The sequence below is a fragment of the Schistocerca cancellata genome, chromosome 10 (assembly GCF_023864275.1).
Source record: "Schistocerca cancellata isolate TAMUIC-IGC-003103 chromosome 10, iqSchCanc2.1, whole genome shotgun sequence".
In the NCBI taxonomy this organism is placed as follows: domain Eukaryota; kingdom Metazoa; phylum Arthropoda; class Insecta; order Orthoptera; family Acrididae; genus Schistocerca; species Schistocerca cancellata.
Genome location: NC_064635.1, coordinates 93,659,339 through 93,685,422, shown reverse-complemented (window position 1 = coordinate 93,685,422; position 26,084 = coordinate 93,659,339). Strand labels below are relative to the sequence as shown.

Here is a 26,084-nt window from a genome sequence, read left to right as displayed (position 1 = left end):
TGCAACTGGTTGAAGAAAGCTTCCACTTGCTCACTCTTTATGGAGCTACTGTGATGTTTATGTGGGTACCTGGTCATCTCGGTCTGATCAGAAATGCAGCTTCTCTTGTTGCTGCCAAGGCAACAGACTACCTCAGCCTGCTAGTTCTTCCATACCGTCTGATGATCTCTGTGTTGCCATCAGTCCACAGGTGGTACCCTTGGGCATCACCACTGGTCCCCCCTTCATGGGAACAAGCTCCTGGAAAGTCCAGCTGCTTGTCATCAGCCTTTGACAGTTTGGCATTTCCTGACAGAATCCCCTTTTTTCAACCACTTATCTTCTCATTTATGTTTGCTGCCTGAGTTATTACCCATTTTTGCGAAAGCTGCACAGGCAGTTGACCCTGTCTTACCTTTCATCTATCGTAGCAATACAGCAAATGACATTTAATATTTAGTTCTGGATCTCTGTTGTCTCTATGGGAAATTTTATGCAACTTTCTCCCCAAGGAATTTTTCAGTTTTAACTGTCTCTCGTCTGTAGATTCAACTTAACGAGCACTTACTTTTAACTCCTTTTTGTCTTAGTTTTCAGATGCTCTGACATGGGCACATATGACCTTAGTTGTTCTTGTGCCCTAGAATAAAACAAATAAAACAATCAAAGTGTTAAGAATATACTTGATGGGGTTTCTAAAAACAAATTCAAATTCAAATTGAATTTCATTAAGATTTCAGATGTGGAACCCTTTTGCAGCTTTGACTGGACTCCCTTTATGAGTGCTGACAGGAAATGCACAATTGGGTTCTTTAGAAGTGAAGCAGTGTTTCTTCATGTATAAGGAACTATTGAACTCAGTGTGTCCATGACTTAGTGTGAAAAACTGAAGTGATTTGTGTAATCTGATATAACAGAACCCTGGAAATGGGGCAAAAATAGTTAATGTAGCTGATGTAAATCAAATAAAGTAATTCCATTGGCACCTTTTGATCTGTATTTTGAGAACCTTCTTGCTCCTTTGTGGCCATAACTTATGGCTTACAATCCTTTTACTTTCACCATTTTTTAGGGGAAGAATAAAAGAAAAATATGTGAAAGATGTACTTGGCTAAATGACATACTTAGATAATTTAAAAGTAAAATAGTTGATAAACTGCAATAACATATTTGTTCTATTACATTGTAGTGGTAAAATTGAGCAAATTGGGTTATATTTTGCAATAAATATTTATCAGTCCTTTGCCTTTTTACAATGACAGTATTGCTGAACAGCCTTGAATTCTCTGCATAACAGTTCCTCTTGACACATGCACTGACGACTAAGATTATAAATCAGCATTGTACTGTAAGAGACAATTGAATGGCATTAGATTGTTAGCCATCTGCCTCTGGGCCACCCCTCTTACAGACTTTCAGGAAAACCAAGCAGATCTATGCTGATCTATCTTACTTCATCACAGTTGGACTTGTAGCAATATAACTGATTTTAATTCTGAATATTGTCTTTTTAATGAATAATAAAAGATGACCTGAATTACTAGCACATTAGTAAATCCACAAACCATTAATTCTTACTGCAAAAATGCGTTTAGTTTGTATAAGTTGTTAAACTTGGATATATTCATTCAATGGTGTCTTGTTTCTCTAACTATGACTCAAGAAATTGAAATTCCTTTTCAAACTTGGTGAAGAGGTGGGACATTGAAAGACAGTAAGTACCATCATATAAAATCAGTGTCGTTGACAGGGTTTAGATCTTGTTTTCCTGTCAGATCCCTCACACTACCAGTTTGTTGTTTTTACTCCTCCATTTGGCCTCCTGTCTCTCTTCTGCATTCTGATTCTCATCTGAGATCATGAAAACTTTGTACTGCCTGTCCCAATTTGTCATTGGCATTGACTGAATTTTTAAAGATGATTTCAATATTTCATTTATATTTACTGATTTAGCCTATATGACAACTGCAGGGTTGTCTTACTGACGTCCAAAGTGGGAGACAGTTCCACTTTCTTCCAAGGTTGTCTTCAGTGTGGCTATTGTGTGAGGATGAACACTGTCAGCAGCAACATACCTTCCAGCAGCAGGTCAAACATGTTCTTTTATGCAGTTCATATTGATGCTCAAGCTGACTATGTGCTAGATTGCCATGTGAAATGTAATTTAAGTGATGAGCCTCATATGGTTGAATTTTGTTGCAAGGAGAATGAAATAGTCACCTACTGCTCAAGTGTAAACTTGGAGGTGGACTGTGTTGTGTCTTCCAAAATGTGGAGTTTCAATGGAGTAATTAAAACACAGTAGGATAGAAAAGCTCGTGTCAAAGAATTTGATAAGTAGTTCAATGTGACTTTTCATATTAGAGCACAGCATTGCACATACACCTAAAATTAAGTAGATTGTCTCCAAGTTGCCCTGGAAAGGAAAGTTGCTACTCACCATATAACAGAGATGCTGAGTTGGAGATGGCACAACAAAAAGACTGTCACAAATATAACTGGTTATAGTAGTTACAGGTACTCCTTTTAGGGTATGCAGTACTGTAGTCCAGTGTAACACAAATGAATATTGACAAATACTTAACACAGGCTTGTGTTTGCTTTTACTTCCAGTTCCAAGAACATCTACCAGCCAGGGAAAGTAGCTGTTTTCTATGCCATGAACTGGTGGGAATTACAGGGACTCCCATGACTGCCCTCACCAGTACCAGCAGAATCAGCCTCAGCCAGAAGCTGGGTGAAATTATACACATGTGGAATATAGAAATTGACAGAAGAGGAATGCTCTGTGAAAGATGCTGTTCACAAATTAATGAGATAGATGAGAAGGAAACGCGAGTGAAGCAGCTGAAAAAAATAATTATACTCCGTGTGCTCCCCAGGGACCCTGATTATGGTAAGCACTGCAGATGTTCCACAAATGAGTCACATTATCTGATTTTTAGTGTTTATGTTAATTTTGTCTTGAAACAAATTATTGTGATTTCAGCACATGGAAAAGTGTGGGGAGGGGAATGGTGTGATCATTATAGTTGAGAGTGGTTTATGGCTGTTATGGAACACTGAGAACGCTGCTATTTTGGTGGAACACCTAGCTTATTTTGAAGGTTAATAAATGTAAAAGACTCATAATCCTGTTTTATTCAGTGATTACTTCAATTTTAAATTATAACAAACAACATAGAGATCAGAACAAAGCAAAAAATCCTTTTGTGTTTTTCCAAAAAGCTTTACTGTTCTGGTATCCTGGTTAGAGACAGTAAGAAAATTATGAAACATGTCCAGTGAAATGTTCTAAACAGCATTACTCTCCTTTGATTTTCATAACATTTACTCATGTGCTCCTAAATCCAGAAATTTAGGTGTAAAGAAAACCAAGTTCACAAGAGATGGCATGCAGTATGGCATCTGAACTACAGAATTCTTTATACTGTGCACCTAAATGTGTTAATCATTGGCCTAGTTCTTTGCAACCTTCATCAGAAACAGCTTTATGAGGTCTCGTGTCTTTGGCACACATTGCAACACACTTCTGTGTTATACTATTGTTTATTACTTCTACTATCCTTGAAGGAGCTGTGTCAGTGTGGGTTTTATCACAAATGTGTTACTTTAAATGAGTGATTCCTGACTGGGAACACAATAATGCAAAGCTGTATATGTGGAATACGTACCTACTAGACTTGATGTTTCCATGCCTAACCAATCAAAATGTACTCTATACTTCACTGATTAGATCCCCACTATTTACTTCCTCAATGTGTATGCATTGATTCCAGTCTTAGTCCTCACTGCATTGGCTGTCTCATGTTGCAAGATTATTTACACATAAAATGAGAAGACATTGCTGGATGTAGCCAAGCATTATAGACATATTGAATGTCTTTGGAGTGAAACATTATCGAGGCGTGATGAAATAAATTTGACTTCTACTGCAATATCACATTGGAACAACTGAATAGTGACAGATGAAAATTTCTTTTGCACTCTGGGTATCAGTCTGTTTCCTTCCTAACCCAAATCTCCACAGTAGTGTACCCTATATATTACTCTTCTTTGCTTGCAGGTCTACTGTACTCCTGTGGGATATCTGACATTGCAGTGCATTTGGACTGACAGGCCAATATTACATCAGGCATGAATATTTATAAAAGTGTGGTGTCTGTTCCTTTGGATGTCTGTTCCTTTGGATGTCTGTTCCTTTGGATGTCTGTTCCTTTGGATGTCTGTTCCTTTGGATGTCTGTTCCTTTGGATGTCTGTTCCTTTGGATGTCTGTTCCTTTGGATGTCTGTTCCTTTGGATGTCTGTTCCTTTGGATGTCTGTTCCTTTGGATGTCTGTTCCTTTGGATGTCTGTTCCTTTGGATGTCTGTTCCTTTGGATGTCTGTTCCTTTGGATGTCTGTTCCTTTGGATGTCTGTTCCTTTGGATGTCTGTTCCTTTGGATGTCTGTTCCTTTGGATGTCTGTTCCTTTGGATGTCTGTTCCTTTGGATGTCTGTTCCTTTGGATGTCTGTTCCTTTGGATGTCTGTTCCTTTGGATGTCTGTTCCTTTGGATGTCTGTTCCTTTGGATGTCTGTTCCTTTGGATGTCTGTTCCTTTGGATGTCTGTTCCTTTGGATGTCTGTTCCTTTGGATGTCTGTTCCTTTGGATGTCTGTTCCTTTGGATGTCTGTTCCTTTGGATGTCTGTTCCTTTGGATGTCTGTTCCTTTGGATGTCTGTTCCTTTGGATGTCTGTTCCTTTGGATGTCTGTTCCTTTGGATGTCTGTTCCTTTGGATGTCTGTTCCTTTGGATGTCTGTTCCTTTGGATGTCTGTTCCTTTGGATGTCTGTTCCTTTGGATGTCTGTTCCTTTGGATGTCTGTTCCTTTGGATGTCTGTTCCTTTGGATGTCTGTTCCTTTGGATGTCTGTTCCTTTGGATGTCTGTTCCTTTGGATGTCTGTTCCTTTGGATGTCTGTTCCTTTGGATGTCTGTTCCTTTGGATGTCTGTTCCTTTGGATGTCTGTTCCTTTGGATGTCTGTTCCTTTGGATGTCTGTTCCTTTGGATGTCTGTTCCTTTGGATGTCTGTTCCTTTGGATGTCTGTTCCTTTGGATGTCTGTTCCTTTGGATGTCTGTTCCTTTGGATGTCTGTTCCTTTGGATGTCTGTTCCTTTGGATGTCTGTTCCTTTGGATGTCTGTTCCTTTGGATGTCTGTTCCTTTGGATGTCTGTTCCTTTGGATGTCTGTTCCTTTGGATGTCTGTTCCTTTGGATGTCTGTTCCCTGTTCCTTTGGATGTCTGTTTATTTATTTATTTATTTATTTATTTATTTATGTAGCATCCAATATATCACACATGTGATATAGGATTTGTCATTTGAATACATGTAACACCTAACAACACATACACATAATAAATGGACAAACACATACAAACAGCAAAACAAATTACATACACACAGTACATAAATAGTGTACAAGAACTTATTACACAAAAACAAAAGTATGTGCTCATGATAAACAATTATAGATCATGAACTACGCCTTATACACAAAACATATTATGGATGTTTAACAGATTTTCTGTAAGTACCATAATTCTGAATTTGAAAACCTAATTAAATTAGTTTAAATTTTTTAAAAATAAGTACAGGTTTCAATCCACAGTCTGAGACAGATATTCATTTACTCGGTAGTAGCATTTTTCCATCAAGCATTTTTTTTTATTTCATGCGTGAAATTATTTTTGCCTTTCAATTCTTTAATTTGAGATGAAAGTGCATTTAAAAGCTTTATTCCTAAGTGGCTAACATGTTTCTGACTTCTAGTTTTTGCTACACAGGGAATGTGGAAGTCTTTACAATGCCTTGTATTGTGATCATAGTAGCTTGAGTTTGGTTTGGAGATTGCAGTTATTTTTACTGATCATTTCCAGGCATTTAAAAATATATATCAATGGTATTGTCAGTATCTTTAGTTGTCTGAATATGGGTCTACAGTGAGTTTGTGGTGGGCTGTGTGTCATGATAAGAATAGCTCTTTTTTGCATAATAAAAATTTCATTTAGTCTTGACCTGGTTTTTCCCCAAAAGCGTATGCCATAGCTTGCAACTGATTGGAAATAACTAAAGTACACCACTCTAATACATTCCTTGCTACATACCTTGGATATTATTCTTGAGGCAAAACATGCTTAGCTAAGTTTCTGAGTAAGACATACACTGTGTTCATTCCAGTTTAAATCTTGGTTAATTCACATTCCCAGAAACTATGTGGTGCACACTTTTTTATTTGTTTGCTATCCAGCATAAGGCACATATTGTCCCCTTGACACTTGCTTCCACACTGTATAAAGTTTGTTTTCTTTGTATTTAATTTCAGCTTATTTCAATAAAACCATTACTGTATGTATGAGAGCATTTTTTCTGCTGTAGTACACAGTGATTCTTTTTATCACTAATTATGATACTTGTCATCTGCAAATAGTAGAATTTTGGCTGAGCTGTCTGGAGCCTGTATGTCATTGATATAAATTAGAAATAACAATGGGTCCAGAATGCTGCCCTGTGGAACACCTATTTCAATTTGTTTTGGTTCAGATATGAGTTTAAAATTGTGAACATTGCTGGATGACCTCAGCTCAACAACTTGTGACCTGTTTTGCAGATAAGATTCAAACCATTTTTTAACAGTACCCCTGATGCCTATTGCTTAAAAGTTTCCCTAGTAATATTGCATGGTTCACAGTATCGAAGGCTTTGGATAAATCTAGATTAATTCCAACAACCTGTTTATTTGACTCCAAATTTCTTACTTTTTCTGTTGTGTAGTCCAATATGGCTGTTTCTGTACTGTGCCCTGCTCGAAAACCATGTTGACTCTTATTTATTAGTTTGTTTTTCTAGATATTTTGTAACCCTGATTTTCATTAATTCCTCAAGTACTTTGGAGAGGGCTGGGAGGACAGATATGGGTTGGTAATTTTCTATTTTATGTCTGTCACCATTTTTGTATAGAGGTATCACTTTAGAGATTTTAAGTCTATCCAGAAATATCCCTTCAGTAAGGGACAAGTTTGCTATGTGCACTATAGGTTTGACAACACATGGAGCAATTTCCTTAATTATTGATACAGGTATATCATCCAACCCAGAGGACATTTTGGATTTCAAGCACTTAATGACTTTTAGAACTTCATGCTCATCTGTTGTGATTGCCATCATGCTGGTATTTACCATTGGAGTCATCACTATTGGTTGTTGCTCAAATTTACTACTTAAAGTAAGGGGAATATTTACAAAATAATTGTTTGCTTTGTTTGCCATGGCATCTTTTTCTATGGAGATATTTTCATTATTTTTAAGATTGATTTCCTGTTCTTTAGTTTGACCCCCATTTTTTTTTTACCATTTTCCATATCATTGTGGACTTGTTCCTAGCCTGCCTTATTAATCAATCATTACTTAATAATTTAGCTTTCACTATTACTTTGCAGTAAGGGCTTTTGTATGTCCTCACATACTCAACAAACTGCTGAACATGACATGTTTTTAATTTTAAACGCCAGCCGGAGTGGCCGTGCAGTTCTACGTGCTACATTCTGGAACTGAGCGACCGCTACAGTCACAGGTTCGAATCCTGCCTCGGGCATGGATGTGTGTGATGTCCTTAGGTTAGTTAGGTTTAATTGGTTCTAAGTTCTAGGTGACTGATGACCTCAGAAGTTAAGTCGCATAGTGCTCAGAGCAATTTAATCCATTTTAACTTTAAACTTAGTAATTTCATGGTTTCACTTGACTTTTTAATTCCGGGTGTAATCCAGGTCCCTTTGGATCCAGATCCCCCCTACGGGTCCGGGGATTAGAATAGGCCCGAGGTATTCCTGCCTGTCGTAAGAGGCGACTAAAAGGAGTCCATCCCCCTCACGGGGGTAGTTAGCGCCTGCGTCCGGAGACGGACGGTTCCACGACCTATAATCGTGGTCTTTTTGGTTTTTCACTTCTCGTTTCTTCCTTCCTTTTGTTGGTTCCTTTCTTTGCTCTTCTCCACCTCACTGTTTTCCTTACTCTTTCCCTTGACTTCTCCTTGCCTTCTCATTGCCTTTTTCTCCTTGCCTTCTCATTGCCTTTTTCTCCTTGCCTTCTCATTGCCTTTTTCTCCTTGCCTTCTCATTGCCTTTTTCTCCTTGCCTTCTCATTGCCTTTTTCTCCTTGCCTTCTCATTGCCTTTTTCTCCTTGCCTTCTCATTGCCTTTTTCTCCTTGCCTTCTCATTGCCTTTTTCTCCTTGCCTTCTCATTGCCTTTTTCTCCTTGCCTTCTCATTGCCTTTTTCTCCTTGCCTTCTCATTGCCTTTTTCTCCTTGCCTTCTCATTGCCTTTTTCTCCTTGCCTTCTCATTGCCTTTTTCTCCTTGCCTTCTCATTGCCTTTTTCTCCTTGCCTTCTCATTGCCTTCTTCTCCTTGCTTTCTCATTGCCTTCTTCTCCTTGCCTTCTCTGGTCTCCGGCTCGGCGTTTGAGGCAGTTGTCCTCTTTCTCCCTCTCTCTCTTCTTTTTCCTCTTCTTCCTTCCTCCCTGTGCGTGCCTGAAGGCCGACCCACGCGTTCACACGCGTAGCCGGTGACGGGGTAACGCGTAAGTCCCCGCCCTGGGTAGACATGTAAGGCACGCGCGTACCCCCTGGTAAAGGCCAGGCGCGGGGAGGGGTGATTTCCTGAGCTGATACCTTCTGACCATGCCGATTGGTCCCTCCGTCTGTTTCTCGGGAGGTGTGACCTGAGGTGTAAACATTCACCTAAGGCGGCAGTGCCCTCTGAGAGGGTCCCCACAAGGAAAAGCGCGCCATCGGAGACGCTGGCAATCATGGGGGATTCCTCCGCAATGGATTCTACTCCATCTCTTTCGACTTCGACCCAAAAACGAAAACGTGACCAGTCAACAGTGACAAAAGTACTACCGCCTGCCCCACAGTTCCTCGTAGTTTCTCTATCTGAGGACTGAAAGGATTTTTCCTCTGTCAACCCTTTCGTTATTCAGAAGGGCGTAGATGCCATAGCGGAATCTGTCAAATCTTGTACCAGGTTGCGTAACGGCACCTTATTACTAGAAACTGAAAGTGCCTTTCAGGCACAAAAACTGCTTCGGGCCACCCTCCTGTACACGTTCCCTGTCTGGGTGGAGGCCCACTGAACTTTGAATTCGTCTCGTGGTGTAGTCTATACTAGCTCCCTCGACGGATTGACTGACGAGGAGCTTCAATCTTTCCTCGCTGAGCAGGGCGTGACGGCTGTCCATAGGGTAATGAAAAAGGTCAACAATGACCTTGTACCGACCCGGACACTTTTCTTGACCTTCGATAGTGTTAAGCTGCCATCGCGCATCAAGGCGGGCTACGAGGTTATTTCTGTTCGCCCCTATGTCCCGACACCTACTCGCTGCTACCAGTGTCAGCATTTCAATCACACTCGACAGTCTTGTTCCAATGCGGCTAAATGTGTCACTTGTGGCAGGGACGCCCATGAGGGTGACTGTCCACCTCCGTCTCCTCGTTGTGTGAACTGTCAGGGTGACCATGCCGCATCCTCCCGCGACTCCCCTGTCTATAAGGAAGAACGCTGTATCCAAGAAATTCGGGTCAAAGAGAAAGTGTCCACCTCGGCTGCTCGCAAGCTATTGGCTAGTAGGAAGCCCACGCTGCTCCCAGCGGGGAAATACAGTACTGTCCTCGCCTCTCCTCGGACTACCCGGGAGGTAGCAACCCAGACATGCGATCTGACCTTCAGCACCACGGTCGTCCGTTCGGCCAGTGCTAAGATCGCGCGGTCGACGTCTCCTCTTCCTCCCATCACCCCACAGACACCAGCCCCTTCCTCAGCTTCTGCTAAGACGAAGACCCCGAAGTCAGATGCACGGGCCTTCAAGAAGGAACCATCCCGTGCAGACTTCCTCCGTACCTCGACCTCCCAGCCTTCGACCGGTACTTCCACCAAACGTCCTTCCAAAAAGGCGCATAGGAAGCACAGTTCTCCTTCTCTGCCACGGCGCATTTCTTCTCCTGCGCCACCCAGCGGTTGCCGCCCCAGGCCATCATCCGTTTCACCTGGCCGCACCGCTGGTAGCCGTACATCTGGCCGTTCACCGGCGGAGGAAGCTCCCCCTCCCGGCCATCCTCCCGAGATGGCCGATGACCCTATAGACCCCATGGATGATGACTGTCTGCCTACTGATAGCGGCGGCAGTGCTCGCTCGAAGCCAGGCCCTAAGCGGCCTTAGAGGTGACCCCTTCTCTCATCTTCCTTTTGTTACGATGGCACTTATTCACTGGAATATTCGCAGCATTCGCTCCAACCGAGAGGACTTGAAGTTGCTGCTCCGCTTGCACCGTCCGCTCGTCGTAGCCCTCCAGGAAACGAAGCTATGCCCATGCGATCAAATTGCCTTGGCACACTACACCTCTGTGCGTTTTGACCTACGCCCTGTGGCAGGTATCCCAGCTCATGGAGGGGTTATGTTGCTGGTCCGGGATGATATTTACTACGATCCCATCACGTTGCACATCGGCCTGCAGGCAGTTGCCATCCGCATTACTCTCCCCACTTTTACGTTTTCCTTTTGTACCGTTTACACTCCATCGTCATCTGCCGTTACCAGGGCAGACATGATGCAACTTATTGCTCAGCTACCTGCACCATTTTTGTTAACTGGAGACTTCAATGCCCACCATCCCCTTTGGGGCTCTCCAGAATCCTGCCCGAGGGGCTCCTTGTTAGCAGACCTTTTCAACCAGCTCAATCTTGTCTGCCTCAATACTGGCGCCCCTACTTTTCTTTCGGACACATCTCACACCTATTCCCATTTAGACCTCTCTATATGTACTCCCCAACTTGCACGCCGGTTTGAGTGGTATGCACATGCTGATAAATATTCGAGCGACCACTTCCTGTGTGTTATCCATCTCCTGCAGCATACTCCCTCTCCGTGCTCCTCTAGTTGGACCATCTCCAAGGCAGACTGGGGGCTCTTCTCTTCCAGGGCGACCTTTCAGGATCAAACCTTCCCAAGCTGCGATCATCAGGTCGCACACCTCATGGAAGTCATTCTCGCTGCTGCTGAATATTCCATCCCTCACTCTACTTCTTCTCCACGTCGTGTACCGGTCCCCTGGTGGACCGCAGCATGTAGAGACGCTTTACGTGCTCGTCGACGTGCTTTACGCACCTACAAACGCCACCCTACAGTGGCGAATTGTATTAATTATAAACGATTATGTGCTCAGTGTCATCGTATTATTAAAGAAAGCAAGAAAGCCAGCTGGGCTGCTTTCACAAGCACCTTCAACAGTTTTACTCCTTCGTCTGTTGTCTGGGGTAGCCTGCGCCGGCTATCTGGCACTAAGGTCCACTCACCAGTTTCTGGCTTGAAGGTCGCGAATGAAGTCCTTGTGGCCCCTGAGGCTGTCTCCAATGCCTTCGGCCGCTTTTTCGCAGAGGTTTCGAGCTCCGCTCATTACCACCCTGCCTTCCTCCCCCGCAAACAGGCAGAGGAGGCTAGGCCACCTGACTTCCGCTCCTCGAATTGTGAAAGTTATAATGCCCCATTCACCATGCGGGAACTCGAAACCGCACTTGGCCGATCACGGTCCTCCGCTCCAGGGCCTGATTCTATTCATATTCAGATGCTGAAGAACCTTTCTCCTGCGGGTAAAGGTTTTCTTCTTCGTACATACAATCGCATCTGGATTGAGGGACATGTTCCCGCATGCTGGCGCGAGTCTATTGTTGTCCCGATTCCTAAGCCGGGGAAGGACAAGCACTTGCCTTCCAGTTATCGACCTATCTCACTTACCAGCTGTGTCTGTAAAGTGATGGAGCGAATGGTTAACTCTCGATTGGTTTGGCTGCTCGAGTCTCGACGCCTACTTACCAATGTACAATGTGGATTTCGTAGGCGCCGCTCTGCTGTTGACCATCTGGTTACATTGTCGACCTTCATTATGAATAACTTCTTGCGGAAGTGCCCGACCGCGGCTGTATTCTTTGATTTGGAGAAGGCTTACAACACCTGTTGGAGGGCGGGCATTCTCTGCACCATGCATACATGGGGCCTTCGCGGTCGCCTCCCTCTTTTTATTCGCTCCTTTTTAATGGATCGACAGTTCAGGGTACGTGTGGGTTCTGTCCTGTCCGACACCTTTCGCCAGGAGAATGGGGTGCCACAGGGCTGAGTTTTGAGCGTCGCTCTCTTCGCCATCACGATCAATCCAATAATGGATTGCCTCCCAGCTGATGTATCAGGCTCCCTTTTTGTGGATGATTTTACCATCTATTGCAGTGCGCAGTGTACACGTGTCCTGGAGCACTGTCTTCAGCGTTCACTTGACCGTCTTTACTCCTGGAGTGTCGCCAATGGCTTCCGTTTTTCTGCCGAGAAGACGGTCTGTATTAACTTCTGGCGCTACAAAGAGTTTCTCCCACCGTCCTTACGACTCGGTCCCGTTGCTCTCCCAATCGTGGAGACAACCAAATTTTTAGGCCTTACCTTTGACAGGAAACTTAGCAGGTCTCCACATGTGTCATATTTGGCCGCCCGTTGTACCCGTTCTTTAAATGTCCTCCGTGTTCTCAGTGGTATGTCGTGGGGAGCGGATCGAACTGTCCTACTTCGTCTATATCGGTCGTTCGTCCGCTCCAAGCTGGATTATGGGAGCTTCGTATACTCCTCTGCACGGCCATCCATCTTACGCCGCCTCAACTCCATACAACATCGGGGTTTACGACTTGCGATCGGAGCATTTTATACTAGTCCCGTAGAGAGTCTTCATGCTGACGCTGGCGAATTGCCACTCACCTACCGGCGCGATATACTGCTTTGTCGGTATGCCTGTCGGCTACTGTCAATGCCCGACCATCCGTCTTATCGTTCCTTTTTCGACGACTCTCTCGACTGTCAATACGGGTTGTATGTCTCTGCCCTGCTACCCCCTGGAGTTCGCTTTCGTCGCCTCCTTCAACACCTTAATTTTTCACTCCCTGCAACCTTTCGAGTGGGCGAGAGCCACACGCCACCTTGGCTCCAGGCTCAGGTCCGCGTTCGCCTTGACCTCAGCTTGCTCCCAAAAGAGGTTACCCCCGGTTCGGTCTACCACTCCCGTTTTTTGGAACTTCGTTCGAAGTTCATCAACATGACTTTCATTTATACAGATGGCTCTAAGACCAATGACGGGGTCGGGTGTTCCTTTATTGTCGGGGCACAAAGATTCAAATACCGGCTCCATGGCCTTTGTTCGGTCTTCACAGCTGAGCTCTTTGCCCTCTACCAGGCTGTTCTTTACATCTGCCGCCACCGACATTCTGCTTATGTCATCTGCTCCGACTCCCTGAGCGCCATCCAGAGCCTCAGTGATCCGTACCCGGTTCACCCTTTCGTACACCGGATCCAATGCTCTCTTCAGCAGCTGGTGGACGTCGGTTCTCTGGTTAGCTTTATGTGGGTTCCTGGCCATGTCGGTATCCCTGGGAACGAAGCTGCAGATGCCGCGGCCAAGGCTGCGGTCCTCCAGCCTCGGACAGCTTCTTGTTGTGTCCCTTCGTTCGATTTTAGCAGGGTCATTTGTCGGCGCATCTTATCGCTGTGGCATGCCGATTGGGCTGCACTTACAGACAACAAGCTTTGGGCCTTAAAACCTCTTCCCGTGGCTTGGACGTCCTCCTCATGCCCTTCTCGGTGAGAGGAGGTCGTTTTAGCCCGGTTAAGAATTGGGCACTGCCGGTTCAGCCATCGCCATTTGCTGACGGCTGCGCCGGCGCCGTTCTGCCCATGTGGGCACTTGCTGACGGTTAGACACATTTTAATGTCCTGTCCAGATCTTAACACACTGCACCTCGATCTTAACCTGCCTAATACTTTCGATGCCATTTTAGGGGTGACCCACGAGCAGCTGCTCGTGTTCTTCATTTTATCAATTTGACAAACCTCGCTAAGGACATTTGATGATGCTGTTTTTTAATCCTATGCCTGTCAGTCTGTCTTTTATCGTGTTTTCCCTTTTAGTTGTTGTTGTCAACTTGTGCCTCGCGGTGCATTCTTACAGTAGTCAGGGCGCTAATGACCATTGAAGTTGTGCGCCCTAAAACCCCAAAAAAAAAAAAAAGGATCCAGATGATCTATAACTTAAAAGCCTTTTTGGGAAACACATTTCAAAGTATGTCATAGAAGTGGAAGCAAATGTATTGTAAGCATCATTTGTGTTTGTTTGTGCCAAGACCTCTGACCAAACTGCATTTTTTAAATTATTTTTGAACTGATTACAATTTTCAGTAGAGATAAATCGTTTGTACTCCTTTTTATTTTCCTCCTCCTTGGGCATTGCAGTGAGATTAAAGGTTAGTGCATTATGATCTGATAATCCTATATTCACATTTGTAACTGCAACTTCATGTGTGACCATATTTGAGAAGATGTTATGTATTAGGCTTTCACTGAAATCTGATGTTCTAGTGGGAACTGATATGTGGGGGAACATGTTGAAGCTTTTTAGCATGTCTAAAAACTTGTTTTTTACTGAACTATGGACCGATAGATTAATATTAGTCACCACAAAGAATTTTGGTTGAGTTCTCATTTGAGAAAGTGTTCAGCATTTCTTCCAAATTCTTAAGAAAGACTTCAGTATCTCCAGATGGTGATCTGTAAATTATTTTCTTCTTTAAACTATATAACTGAATGGTGACTGCTTCAAAATCCTTTTCTATTATTAATGGGTCAGCCTCGTATCTTAACTTATATTTAAGCTTGGGATTTAGATAAATGCATACACCACCACCTTTGGCATTTTGCCTACTGTACTGACTGGTAAGTTTATATTATTTGTGACCAAAAGGATTTAAACTATATCTGTAAATTATATAAGGCTCAGTCACAACTTCTGTGCATGGCTATGACAGGTGGCGTGGGCAGCCTATCACGTTAGGCTGCGGTCTCCTGATCTCACATTTTGTGCCCCCTTACTCAGTTGTGCAGGGCTCTGACACTTGTCTCACTCCTCTGTCAACACAGCTTCCCTTTCATGTCATTTGTCACCTAACACTGCAGTCAGGTGTCATGAGGTGTAACTATTTAATACAATGATATATTATATTCTGTACCTTATCTTCTATACTTCTTCTCAAACTCTGTTATAATTACTTTAAAAATAAAAATTGATGTCTTTGATGCATTACATTTTTATAAATAACTTACTATGCCACTTTTGACTCAACAAATTATTTATTCCCTTCATCATCACACTCGTGAACTACACTAAAATATCACCTTCATTCAGTAAAAAAACTCACAATAACTTTGAAGGTACCTCTTCTGTGTCTCACAACATACATCAGTTGTTGAACTAACTCTCCTTTGGCAGCCTATGCCATTACAGGACAGTGTGGTGACACCACAGAATACTTATTTCCACAGCATATAGTTTCTCACCCAAAGCTGCTGCGATATCTGTACAGTGCTGAATGTGCATATTGTCCCCCGATGTAAGTCACCACACACAAAATAGAAATAACACTAATGAACAATATCTGTACATTTATGTTCGACATGTTGTTTTCTGTTACTCTTTTCATAATATGTACATAACACATCTTTAAAAATGGCATTCATTGATCAGAGGTCATTGATATGTGCATCTCTCCTCTGGAGTAGTACGTACAAGGACAGTCTGTGAACATGGTGTCCCAGTGAACGCAGTCAAGTTATTTTAAATTTTTTTTCCATCTGCCATGAATGTGGATTTCTTTTCATAACTACGGCTTATGAGATTGGTTATATCCTCAGTACAGCATTTTCCATGAAAAAATACGCAAATTTACCTTTAATTGCAGCCATATTTTAAGAGCATGTCACTAAAGCAGTACATAAAGTACTTAAGATGTTTTCCTCTCTGCATGTTCAATAGTAGGCAGTGCAGAGCCACAACGGGTAAGGACACCAGAGGCTGGACCCAGTACTGGGCCTGGGGACATACCTGCAGCAAAGTCACCTGGTGAGTAAGAGTAAATTTGCCCATAATTGCAGCCATAATTTAAGAGCATGTCACTAAAGCAGTACATAAAGTACTTAAGATGTTTTCCTCCCTGCATGTTCAATAGTAGGCAGTGCAGAGCAACAACGGGTAAGGACACCAGAGGCTGGACCCAGTACTGGGCCTGGGGACATACCTGCAGCAAAGTCACCTGGTGAGTAAGAGTAAATTTGCCCATAATTGCAGCCATATTTTAAGAGCATGTCACTAAAGCAGTACATAAAGTACTTAAGATGTTTTCCTCCCTGCATGTTCAATAGTAGGCAGTGCAGAGCCACAACGGGTGACACCAGAGGCTGGACCCAGTACTGGGCCTGGGGACATACCTGCAGCAAAGTCACCTGGTGCGTAATAGTAAGAGCCCACTGTGCGAGGCTTACATTCCTTCTCTGTATACTAGTGAATCAAATGTACCTGGACACCTATTATTGGACATTAAGATTGTGTGTTCTCCTTTATGAGGATTTTAAACTCTTCTGGGGATACTCTGACATTTTGAAATCTCTGTGGGTGGATGCCAGCCCATTCTTTCTTGATAGCTGATACCAGAGAAGGTAGAAATATTGGAAACAGGGTATGGAGTGAAGATGCCATTATAACTAATTCCTAATTTGATCCATTGCTTTCAGGTTGGAACATTGGTAGGCAAGCATTCTTCAGGAATGCCACTGGTTATAAGCCTTTGCCTAGCAATGCTGATTCATGAGAGGCACCATTGTTGAGCTTATCAAATCAGTCATTATCTGTGAACTGTTCCTCTGCTGTGTATAGTACACAATACTGTCAAATATGTACTTACCCTTCTGCATTTATCATATCCTGAAGTGCAATAAGGGGAGAACAAGTTAAGGAGGAGAAATTGCATATTGTTACAATGCCTGCTCTGCACTGCATTGTTGGCAGTAGAGAAAATGGCAGATAATGTTCACTTAGTAGTCACCACATCCAAATTCTTCCATCAGATAGCCACGGAGTATAGCACTGTTTGTCACCCCAAATCTTGTTGCCACTCATCCACTCCCCAGTAGTCATAGATTTGTATGCTATACTCAGTGTGGTTTTATGTTGAACAGAAATATGTTGTTTCCAGAAGCTGCTCAGCCAATGTAACCAGTTTTTCTAACTCCCTGTACACAGCCATTTCCTTAGGGGGCTCCTAGCTGCACTTCAAAACTGAAGAGTGACTGCAGCAGCTAATATCAAGCTGGTTTTTACTATTTCTTACCGCAATGCAAGAAGCACTTGTCCATCAGCATACTGTATGTGCCAGGACTTCATTTGGCATTGGCTGTTCCTTCACATTTCCACTAAACTGTCACATCACTGACAGCTGACTTTTGCAAGTTTGGAAGGGCTGAAATGCATCCCTGTATTAATTATTCAGGTGGAATGCAAAGACAAGTCCATGTTCAGTGTACTCAGATCCCTGACTGATGAATTCTGCTTACAGTATTACCTGCCACTTCCTATAATGGTAGTTCCACCTCTCATTGAAGTAAAGTGCTCAGTTCCTTGTTACATAAGGGTGCCCAGGTATTTTGAGTGGATAGTGTGTTGATAGATAAGAACTGTGTTATTTCTGCAACCCCTTAGTCAGTCCACCATACACAATTGAATTAGAATCCAGAAATCACAATATATTTTACTATAATTAAGTCTTTGAATATAGAGAACTTTGATTTGGGGCAGGTAGTTACTGACTTACAGAAATACAAAGTTTGCTTATATAGCAGTGGAAATACATGTGCTGAAAATTACTGGGAGGGAAAAGGAAACAGACAAATGGACAGGGAACAGGCAGGAGTTGGAGACATAGTGGGAAGGTAGTGGAGATGAGTGATACATGTAGTGAGTGAGGGAGTGAGTGACAGATAGGATGAGACAATTACATGCTCCTATCCTAGAGAGGTGAGTGGGAGGAACATCGAGGTGACAGTCTGGTGTGAGGCATTGAGTGGATATCAGGCTACATGGACTACAAGCAACAATGCCTGTAGCTTGAGACCAGAATACCGGGAGAAGCCAGGGAAGAGGCTTAATCAAACAGTGGGACTCCAAGGAATGATGATGTGAGGAGAAGCGGCTGAGGATGATTTGTATTTCAAAACTGAACATTTATGTACACCCTATTAGGGTAGTAACTTAAATGATATATTGGGGTGTGAATCTAGTTTATAAATGGCCATAGCTGATGCGTTCAGCACTACCATATGAGTTACTTGATACTAACATTTTCAGCGGCTTCCTTAATCTTTCTGTGATCAATCAGACATAAAGGTCCTGCCAAAATGTTTGTTTCAGAGTCTGCACAAACATAGGAATTTCCCATTTCATTGCATACTGTGATCTGTTGTTCAGTTTATGTAAAATTTGAACACAGAAGCTGACAGGTGATGCTAGAATGTGCTTTTTCTTTGTTGGTACAGAAGTGAGTATAGTATGTTTTGTAGAAGGAGCTTCCTATCTTTTGCTTAACTGTGGGTGGAAAAGACAGTGTAGATACTATTTATTTTTGTTACATTATTTGCTAGGTACATACTATTTGACATATATTTTCACTGATAACTTATTCTTGAAGAAAACTGATGTCTGTGTCTTGTAACTAAAATTAATGCATGTCTTTATTAATGAAAACCATATCAAAATCGTGACTGTAGTTGGATATCTGCCACCACAAATGTACAGATACTGTTCTTTTGATGTATTGTTTTTCTTCTTTTTCATGAGATAGTGTACTGGAGACATTTGTTTTCTTTTCCTTATTTTGTCTTGGATGTTTCAGTAGTTTTTTTGGAATAAATTGTTTACAATTATTTATGGAGCTGTCTTTTGAATTAAGGGTAGGGTGGTTATGAAGAATCCAGTCAGCAGAAATAAGGTTTCTGTGATCTACTTTATAAAAAATAAAAGCTGATCACCTCTGAAATGAAGATGATGGGAGTACATTGTAGAGTGGAAACAACTGAAGCACGTGCGACAAATGTGTCAATACATGTGGAGAGAATGGCTGACAATACAGTATCATTTTCTGTTCACTAGATTTGTCTCTGGTGCCAGTACCTTTGTTCATAAAATATTTCCCATCAAGAGTTTCACTACAGTTTGATCCCAGACCAATCTGTTTGTCTTTCTGCCTCACCTCTCTACAGGGAGTCCAGCAGGGAGCTGCCTTGCCCCATCTGCCACCCACACTCGTGGTCATATGTCCCACCTAATGTGGATGATCCATGCACAAGGAGAGAAATGTGCTCGGGTAGCCATGAACGTTAAAACTTCATTGCAACACAGAAGGCACAGGATTATGTTGGGCAAGTGAAACAGCTTCATAGTGCAAGCAACATAAAAATAGTCCTGATGTGCTGTAAGGTTGTCACTAATATGAGCTAAGCTGAGCACTGCAAGCTGCTCTGGCAACGTCCTAGATTCCCATGTTCTTGTGCTCAGTTCTGACTGTAACAGCAGCCAAAAGTATGAACTGTCATCCCCATGGATGAGATGGCAGTGCCATCCGTGAGGCGCACACCTGGAAGCAAAATACAGAAATGAGGCCATGACATCAGTAACGAGGGACGATGTTGGGGAATGGTGCAGGCAGAAAGACACCAGGATAAAGGAATGAAGTGGCATAAGACATTTTAACATGGAGCAAAACCATTCAAACACTATGCAGAAGCACTTGAACACAGAGATGAAGGCTACCTAATAGATCGCAAGAAACTGGTAAAAAGTTTCCAGATACAAAAAGTAATGAGAAAAGCACAAGAAGAGAGATGTTCCTGAGTAGAGAAGAGGAATAGAGTTTCATTGCAGCACAGATTGTACATGCCAACATGCAGCAAATGAAACAATGTTTTGGTGAAGGCAAGGTAGAGAATGCCCTGATGCACGAAAAGATTGCCACTAATATGAAAAATATTCTTGAAGCTTCCAGTTGAGCACTCTGTCTGTAACAACTGACAAACACTGCTGTAGGCACCTTCAGTGTAGGTTGTACCTGCAATGCCAATATTGTCGGCTGTATTCTTATTAATATAGTCATGGCACTCTGAAGTAGATAGTTGATGTCAAGTCTAGAACTTTGGTTGGCTGGTGAGCCACTGAAATTCTCCTACAAAGGCTGTGCAGTGGAAAAATACTGTTAAGTTGTCAAGTGTCACATGTCTCCAGTGTGGAAACCATGCAGTGGCTGTCACTAGTGAGATCAGCTCCACTGAGGACGAGTTTGTTTCAGGCCTGTTAACACACCAGCAACTGACATACCTCTGTTGTGTGGCATAAGGCAGGATTGTAAAGCACCAGCCAAGCCAGATGCTACACCACCCACTTCCACCTCATTCCTATTATGTCTCCTAATCCATCCTGTTCCTATACCCATCAGATTTTCTTTCTATCTCACCTGATTCTCCTCAGTACTTGTACCCATCCATAAGTAAAGAAAGGAGTGTTACATTGAATGTGTTCGAGGTGGCATTTTTACTACACAAACAGCAAAAATGTGGTAAGTGATAAACATTTTTGCTATTACTTTCTGTGGGGTATCCGTGAGAAAAATTCATGATAATTTGAAATTATTGGTGAAATTTTCTGCAAAACACTAAGTGCTCTCATTGTCATACTGGATGAATATAATGTCGGTATATGCCTGCAATGAGTGAAGCTGCATACACAGGCATACACACAGTTCCTAACTGTTAAACTTGCCACAGAGTGTTAACTGTGTAACATAAGACTGTATGGTTTACTAAGTAGATTACTACAGGATTTTAAATTTTAAAATATGATCAATAATTATCTGAAATGATGGCAATAAACATTTATTTCTCCCTGATAGTCTTCAGATAGTCAGCCTTCAACTGGAATAAAGTTCTGGCTTTCTGGGAGCCAGTAATATTAATTGTCATAGATAATTGAGTAGATTAGATGCTCAATTATTCACTAATCCATAGGCTCTCTAAAAGAGAGAAACAATTGATTCTGTTCTTTGTCATTTCATGTTGAACCACTCGTAGTTTATCACTAGTTTGCTTTACTTGTGCAGATAAAGTAGTTTTTATATTAACACGCAAATTCTTTTTTGTCAATCAGGCCCTGTTGAGGAGGAAGGCACACGTCCTATCGCTCAGGTGAGTGAAAGTAGCAGCAGCATGTATGAGACTGGCAGAGCAAGTGTGATTTTCACCAGTAGCAAATAGTTTGGTTATGGCCTCCTTCCAGGGTGAGGACATATTTAATCAGCTCAGGGCTTTGAGCCATTACAATACTTCCTCCTCTTCTGTGCTACTCTGCACACTACCCACTTACTTAATCAAATAAACTCCTTTATTCATATCCTATTCATCTCCATTCCAGTCACATTGTATTTCCCATGGCAGTCATTTTCCTGACTTCACAAACTTTGCAAATTCTTTTGCACTAGTAACTGAAATGGTATCTGAAGTCTAAATTACCTGCTAAATGATCCAAAACATTTCTCAAAGACCAATCATATACTGGTGCTTAATTTAAAACAAGAAACTCTCTTCCCCCAGGGGGTCCACAACTCTTTTTGTGGATACGTGCGTAGCAAGCACAGGACCCCGAGCTAATGTGGCCTTTCTTCCTTTCCGGGCTGCATACCTTCCCTTTCCACATCCTTCCCCATCCCCCATCTTCACCCTCTTTCCTCACCTCTGCCTCTTTCCTTCCCTTTCTCCCCCTCTGGGAGTATGTTTTTTGCCTACGTCCGGAGACGGACGCTCAAAACTTTACCACAGTCTCTCTTCTTCACTTTCTCTGCTGGCAAGTCTTTGCCCCTCCTTTGCCCCTCCTTTGCCCCTCCTTTGCCCCTCCTTTGCCCCTCCTTTGCCCCTCCTTTGCCCCTCCTTTGCCCCTCCTTTGCCCCTCCTTTGCCCCTCCTTTGCCCCTCCTTTGCCCCTCCTTTGCCCCTCCTTTGCCCCTCCTTTGCCCCTCCTTTGCCCCTCCTTTGCCCCTCCTTTGCCCCTCCTTTGCCCCTCCTTTGCCCCTCCTTTGCCCCTCCTTTGCCCCTCCTTTGCCCCTCCTTTGCCCCTCCTTTGCCCCTCCTTTGCCCCTCCTTTGCCCCTCCTTTGCCCCTCCTTTGCCCCTCCTTTGCCCCTCCTTTGCCCCTCCTTTGCCCCTCCTTTGCCCCTCCTTTGCCCCTCCTTTGCCCCTCCTTTGCCCCTCCTTTGCCCCTCCTTTGCCCCTCCTTTGCCCCTCCTTTGCCCCTCCTTTGCCCCTCCTTTGCCCCTCCTTTGCCCCTCCTTTGCCCCTCCTTTGCCCCTCCTTTGCCCCTCCTTTGCCCCTCCTTTGCCCCTCCTTTGCCCCTCCTTTGCCCCTCCTTTGCCCCTCCTTTGCCCCTCCTTTGCCCCTCCTTTGCCCCTCCTTTGCCCCTCCTTTGCCCCTCCTTTGCCCCTCCTTTGCCCCTCCTTTGCCCCTCCTTTGCCCCTCCTTTGCCCCTCCTTTGCCCCTCCTTTGCCCCTCCTTTGCCCCTCCTTTGCCCCTCCTTTGCCCCTCCTTTGCCCCTCCTTTGCCCCTCCTTTGCCCCTCCTTTGCCCCTCCTTTGCCCCTCCTTTGCCCCTCCTTTGCCCCTCCTTTGCCCCTCCTTTGCCCCTCCTTTGCCCCTCCTTTGCCCCTCCTTTGCCCCTCCTTTGCCCCTCCTTTGCCCCTCCTTTGCCCCTCCTTTGCCCCTCCTTTGCCCCTCCTTTGCCCCTCCTTTGCCCCTCCTTTGCCCCTCCTTTGCCCCTCCTTTGCCCCTCCTTTGCCCCTCCTTTGCCCCTCCTTTGCCCCTCCTTTGCCCCTCCTTTGCCCCTCCTTTGCCCCTCCTTTGCCCCTCCTTTGCCCCTCCTTTGCCCCTCCTTTGCCCCTCCTTTGCCCCTCCTTTGCCCCTCCTTTGCCCCTCCTTTGCCCCTCCTTTGCCCCTCCTTTGCCCCTCCTTTGCCCCTCCTTTGCCCCTCCTTTGCCCCTCCTTTGCCCCTCCTTTGCCCCTCCTTTGCCCCTCCTTTGCCCCTCCTTTGCCCCTCCTTTGCCCCTCCTTTGCCCCTCCTTTGCCCCTCCTTTGCCCCTCCTTTGCCCCTCCTTGCCCCTCCTTTGCCCCTCCTTTGCCCCTCCTTTGCCCCTCCTTTGCCCCTCCTTTGCCCCTCCTTTGCCCCTCCGTTGCCCCTCCTTTGCCCCTCCGTTGCCCCTCCTTTGCCCCTCCTTTGCCCCTCCTTTGCCCCTCCTTTGCCCCTCCTTTGCCCCTCCTTTGCCCCTCCTTTGCCCCTCCTTTGCCCCTCCGTTGCCCCTCCTTTGCCCCTCCTTTGCCCTCCTTTGCCCCTCCTTTGCCCCTCCTTTGCCCCTCCTTTGCCCCTCCTTTGCCCCTCCTTTGCCCCTCCTTTGCCCCTCCTTTGCCCCTCCTTTGCCCCTCCTTTGCCCCTCCTTTGCCCCTCCTTTGCCCCTCCTTTGCCCCTCCTTTGCCCCTCCTTTGCCCCTCCTTTGCCCCTCCTTTGCCCCTCCTTTGCCCCTCCTTTGCCCCTCCTTTGCCCCTCCTTTGCCCCTCCTTTGCCCCTCCTTTGCCCCTCCTTTGCCCCTCCTTTGCCCCTCCTTTGCCCCTCCTTTGCCCCTCCTTTGCCCCTCCTTTGCCCCTCCTTTGCCCCTCCTTTGCCCCTCCTTTGCCCCTCCTTTGCCCCTCCTTTGCCCTTCTCTCTTCTCTCTTCTCTCTTCTCTCTTCTCTCTTCTCTCTTCTCTCTTCTCTCTTCTCTCTTCTCTCTTCTCTCTTCTCTCTTCTCTCTTCTCTCTTCTCTCTTCTCTCTTCTCTCTTCTCTCTTCTCTCTTCTCTCTTCTCTCTTCTCTCTTCTCTCTTCTCTCTTCTCTCTTCTCTCTTCTCTCTTCTCTCTTCTCTCTTCTCTCTTCTCTCTTCTCTCTTCTCTCTTCTCTCTTCTCTCTTCTCTCTTCTCTCTTCTCTCTTCTCTCTTCTCTCTTATCTCTTATCTCTTATCTCTTATCTCTTATCTCTTATCTCTTATCTCTTATCTCTTATCTCTTATCTCTTATCTCTTATCTCTTCTCTCTTCTCTCTTCTCTCTTCTCTCTTCTCTCTTATCTCTTATCTCTTATCTCTTATCTCTTATCTCTTATCTCTTATCTCTTATCTCTTATCTCTTATCTCTTATCTCTTATCTCTTATCTCTTATCTCTTATCTCTTATCTCTTATCTCTTATCTCTTATCTCTTATCTCTTATCTCTTATCTCTTATCTCTTATCTCTTATCTCTTATCTCTTATCTCTTATCTCTTATCTCTTATCTCTACCCTTATCTCTTATCTCTTATCTCTTATCTCTACCCTTATCTCTTATCTCTTATCTCTTATCTCTACCCTTATCTCTTATCTCTTATCTCTTATCTCTACCCTTATCTCTTATCTCTTATCTCTTATCTCTACCCTTATCTCTTATCTCTTATCTCTTATCTCTACCCTTATCTCTTCTCTTCTTCGCTCTTCTCTTCTTCTCTACCCTTATCTCTTCTCTTCTCTCTACCCTTATCTCCGCTGTGGCGTTTGAGACCTCTCTTCTTTCCTTTCCCTTTCTTTATTTTTCCCTTTCTTTATTTTTCCCTTTCTTTATTTTTCCCTTTCTTTATTTTTCCCTTTCTTTATTTTTCCCTTTCTTTATTTTTCCTCCCTGTGTGTGTCTGAAGGATGACCCATGCATTTCCATGCTTAACCAGTGACGGGGTAACGCGTAATGCCCTGCCCTGGGTAGACAGGTAGGACACGTACGTACCCCCTGGTAACTGCCAGGCCCAGGTAGGGGTGATTACCTGAGCTGATACCTTCCGAAAGTGCCGATTGGTCCCTCTGTCCATTTCTCAGGCGGTCTGACCTGAGGTGTGAACTATCACCTAAGGCGGGAGTGCCCTCAGAGAGGGCCCCCACAAGGAAGGAGCGCGCCATCGGAGACGCCGGTAATCATGGGGGATACTTTCACAATGGTTTTCTCATCTTCTACTATGTCTGCTCACAATCATAAGGTCAATGAGTCTCGGCCACAGACAGTCCTTCCATTGTTGCCACAGTTCCTTGTTGTTTCTCGGTCTGACGAAGGTCACGACTTCTCCACGGTCAACCCTTTCATTATTCAGAAAGGTGTCGACGCAGTAGCAGGTCCTGTAAAGTCTTCTTCCAGATTAAGAAATGGCACCTTGTTGTTAGAAACAGTCAGTGCCCTCCAGGCACAAAAATTGCTGCGTACTTCACTGCTACACACCTTCCCTGTCAGAGTGGAAGCGGACCGCACTTTAAATTCATCATGTGGGGTTGTTTATACATGCTCCCTTGACGGATTGTCCGATGAGGAAATTCAACACTACCTGTCCAACCAGGGTGTAACGGCTGTTCATAGTCTTGAAAAGGGTTGACACGAACATCATTCCAACACGTACTGTCTTCTTGACATTTGACAAAGATCAACTCCCATCGACCATAAAAGCAAGCTATGAGATAATTTCCGTTCGCCCGTACATCCCAAACCCTACGCGTTGCTATCGGTGTCAGTGGTTCAATCACACCAGCCAGTCCTGTTCCAATCCGGCCAAATGTGTTACATGTGGCAAGGGTGCCCATGAGGGTGCTTGTCCACCTCCTTCCCCTCATTGCATAAACTGGGTGACCACACTGCTTCTCTCGTGATTGCCCCATTTTTAAAGGCGAAAAGCTCATTCAGGAAATCAGAGTGAAGGAAAAGGTGTCAACCTTTGCTGCTCGAAAATTATTCGCCAGTCAAAATCCCACTGTGCCTCTGACAGGAAAATACAGCACTGTCCTTGCCTCTCCTCGGCCAACAACAGAGGCGGCCATGCAGACTTGTGATATCACCTTTAGTGCCACAGTTGTCAGATCAGCAAGTGTAAAGATCACCCGTTCAACCTCCCCACTTTCGCCTGCCCACTACATGGCTGACCCTTCATCGGGTTCTGCTAAATCTCGATCCCAAAAGTCAGACACTAAGACTTTGTAAAAAGAGCATACTCGTGAAGATATTTTACGTACCCCAACTTCACAACCATCAGTT

The 26,084-nt window shown here is 44.2% G+C and overlaps 1 protein-coding gene across 1 annotated transcript in view; it reads right to left on the bottom strand.

Moving 5' to 3' along the window:
- Positions 1 to 4,124: 4,124 nt before the first annotated feature.
- LOC126106158 (uncharacterized) overlaps positions 4,125 to 26,084 on the bottom strand; it is a 46,814-nt gene continuing 24,854 nt past the window's right edge. The window contains exon 2 of the mRNA XM_049912398.1: positions 4,125 to 5,268. Coding sequence (XP_049768355.1) covers positions 4,125 to 5,268 — 1,144 coding nt within the window. The remainder of the gene's footprint in view (positions 5,269 to 26,084) is intronic.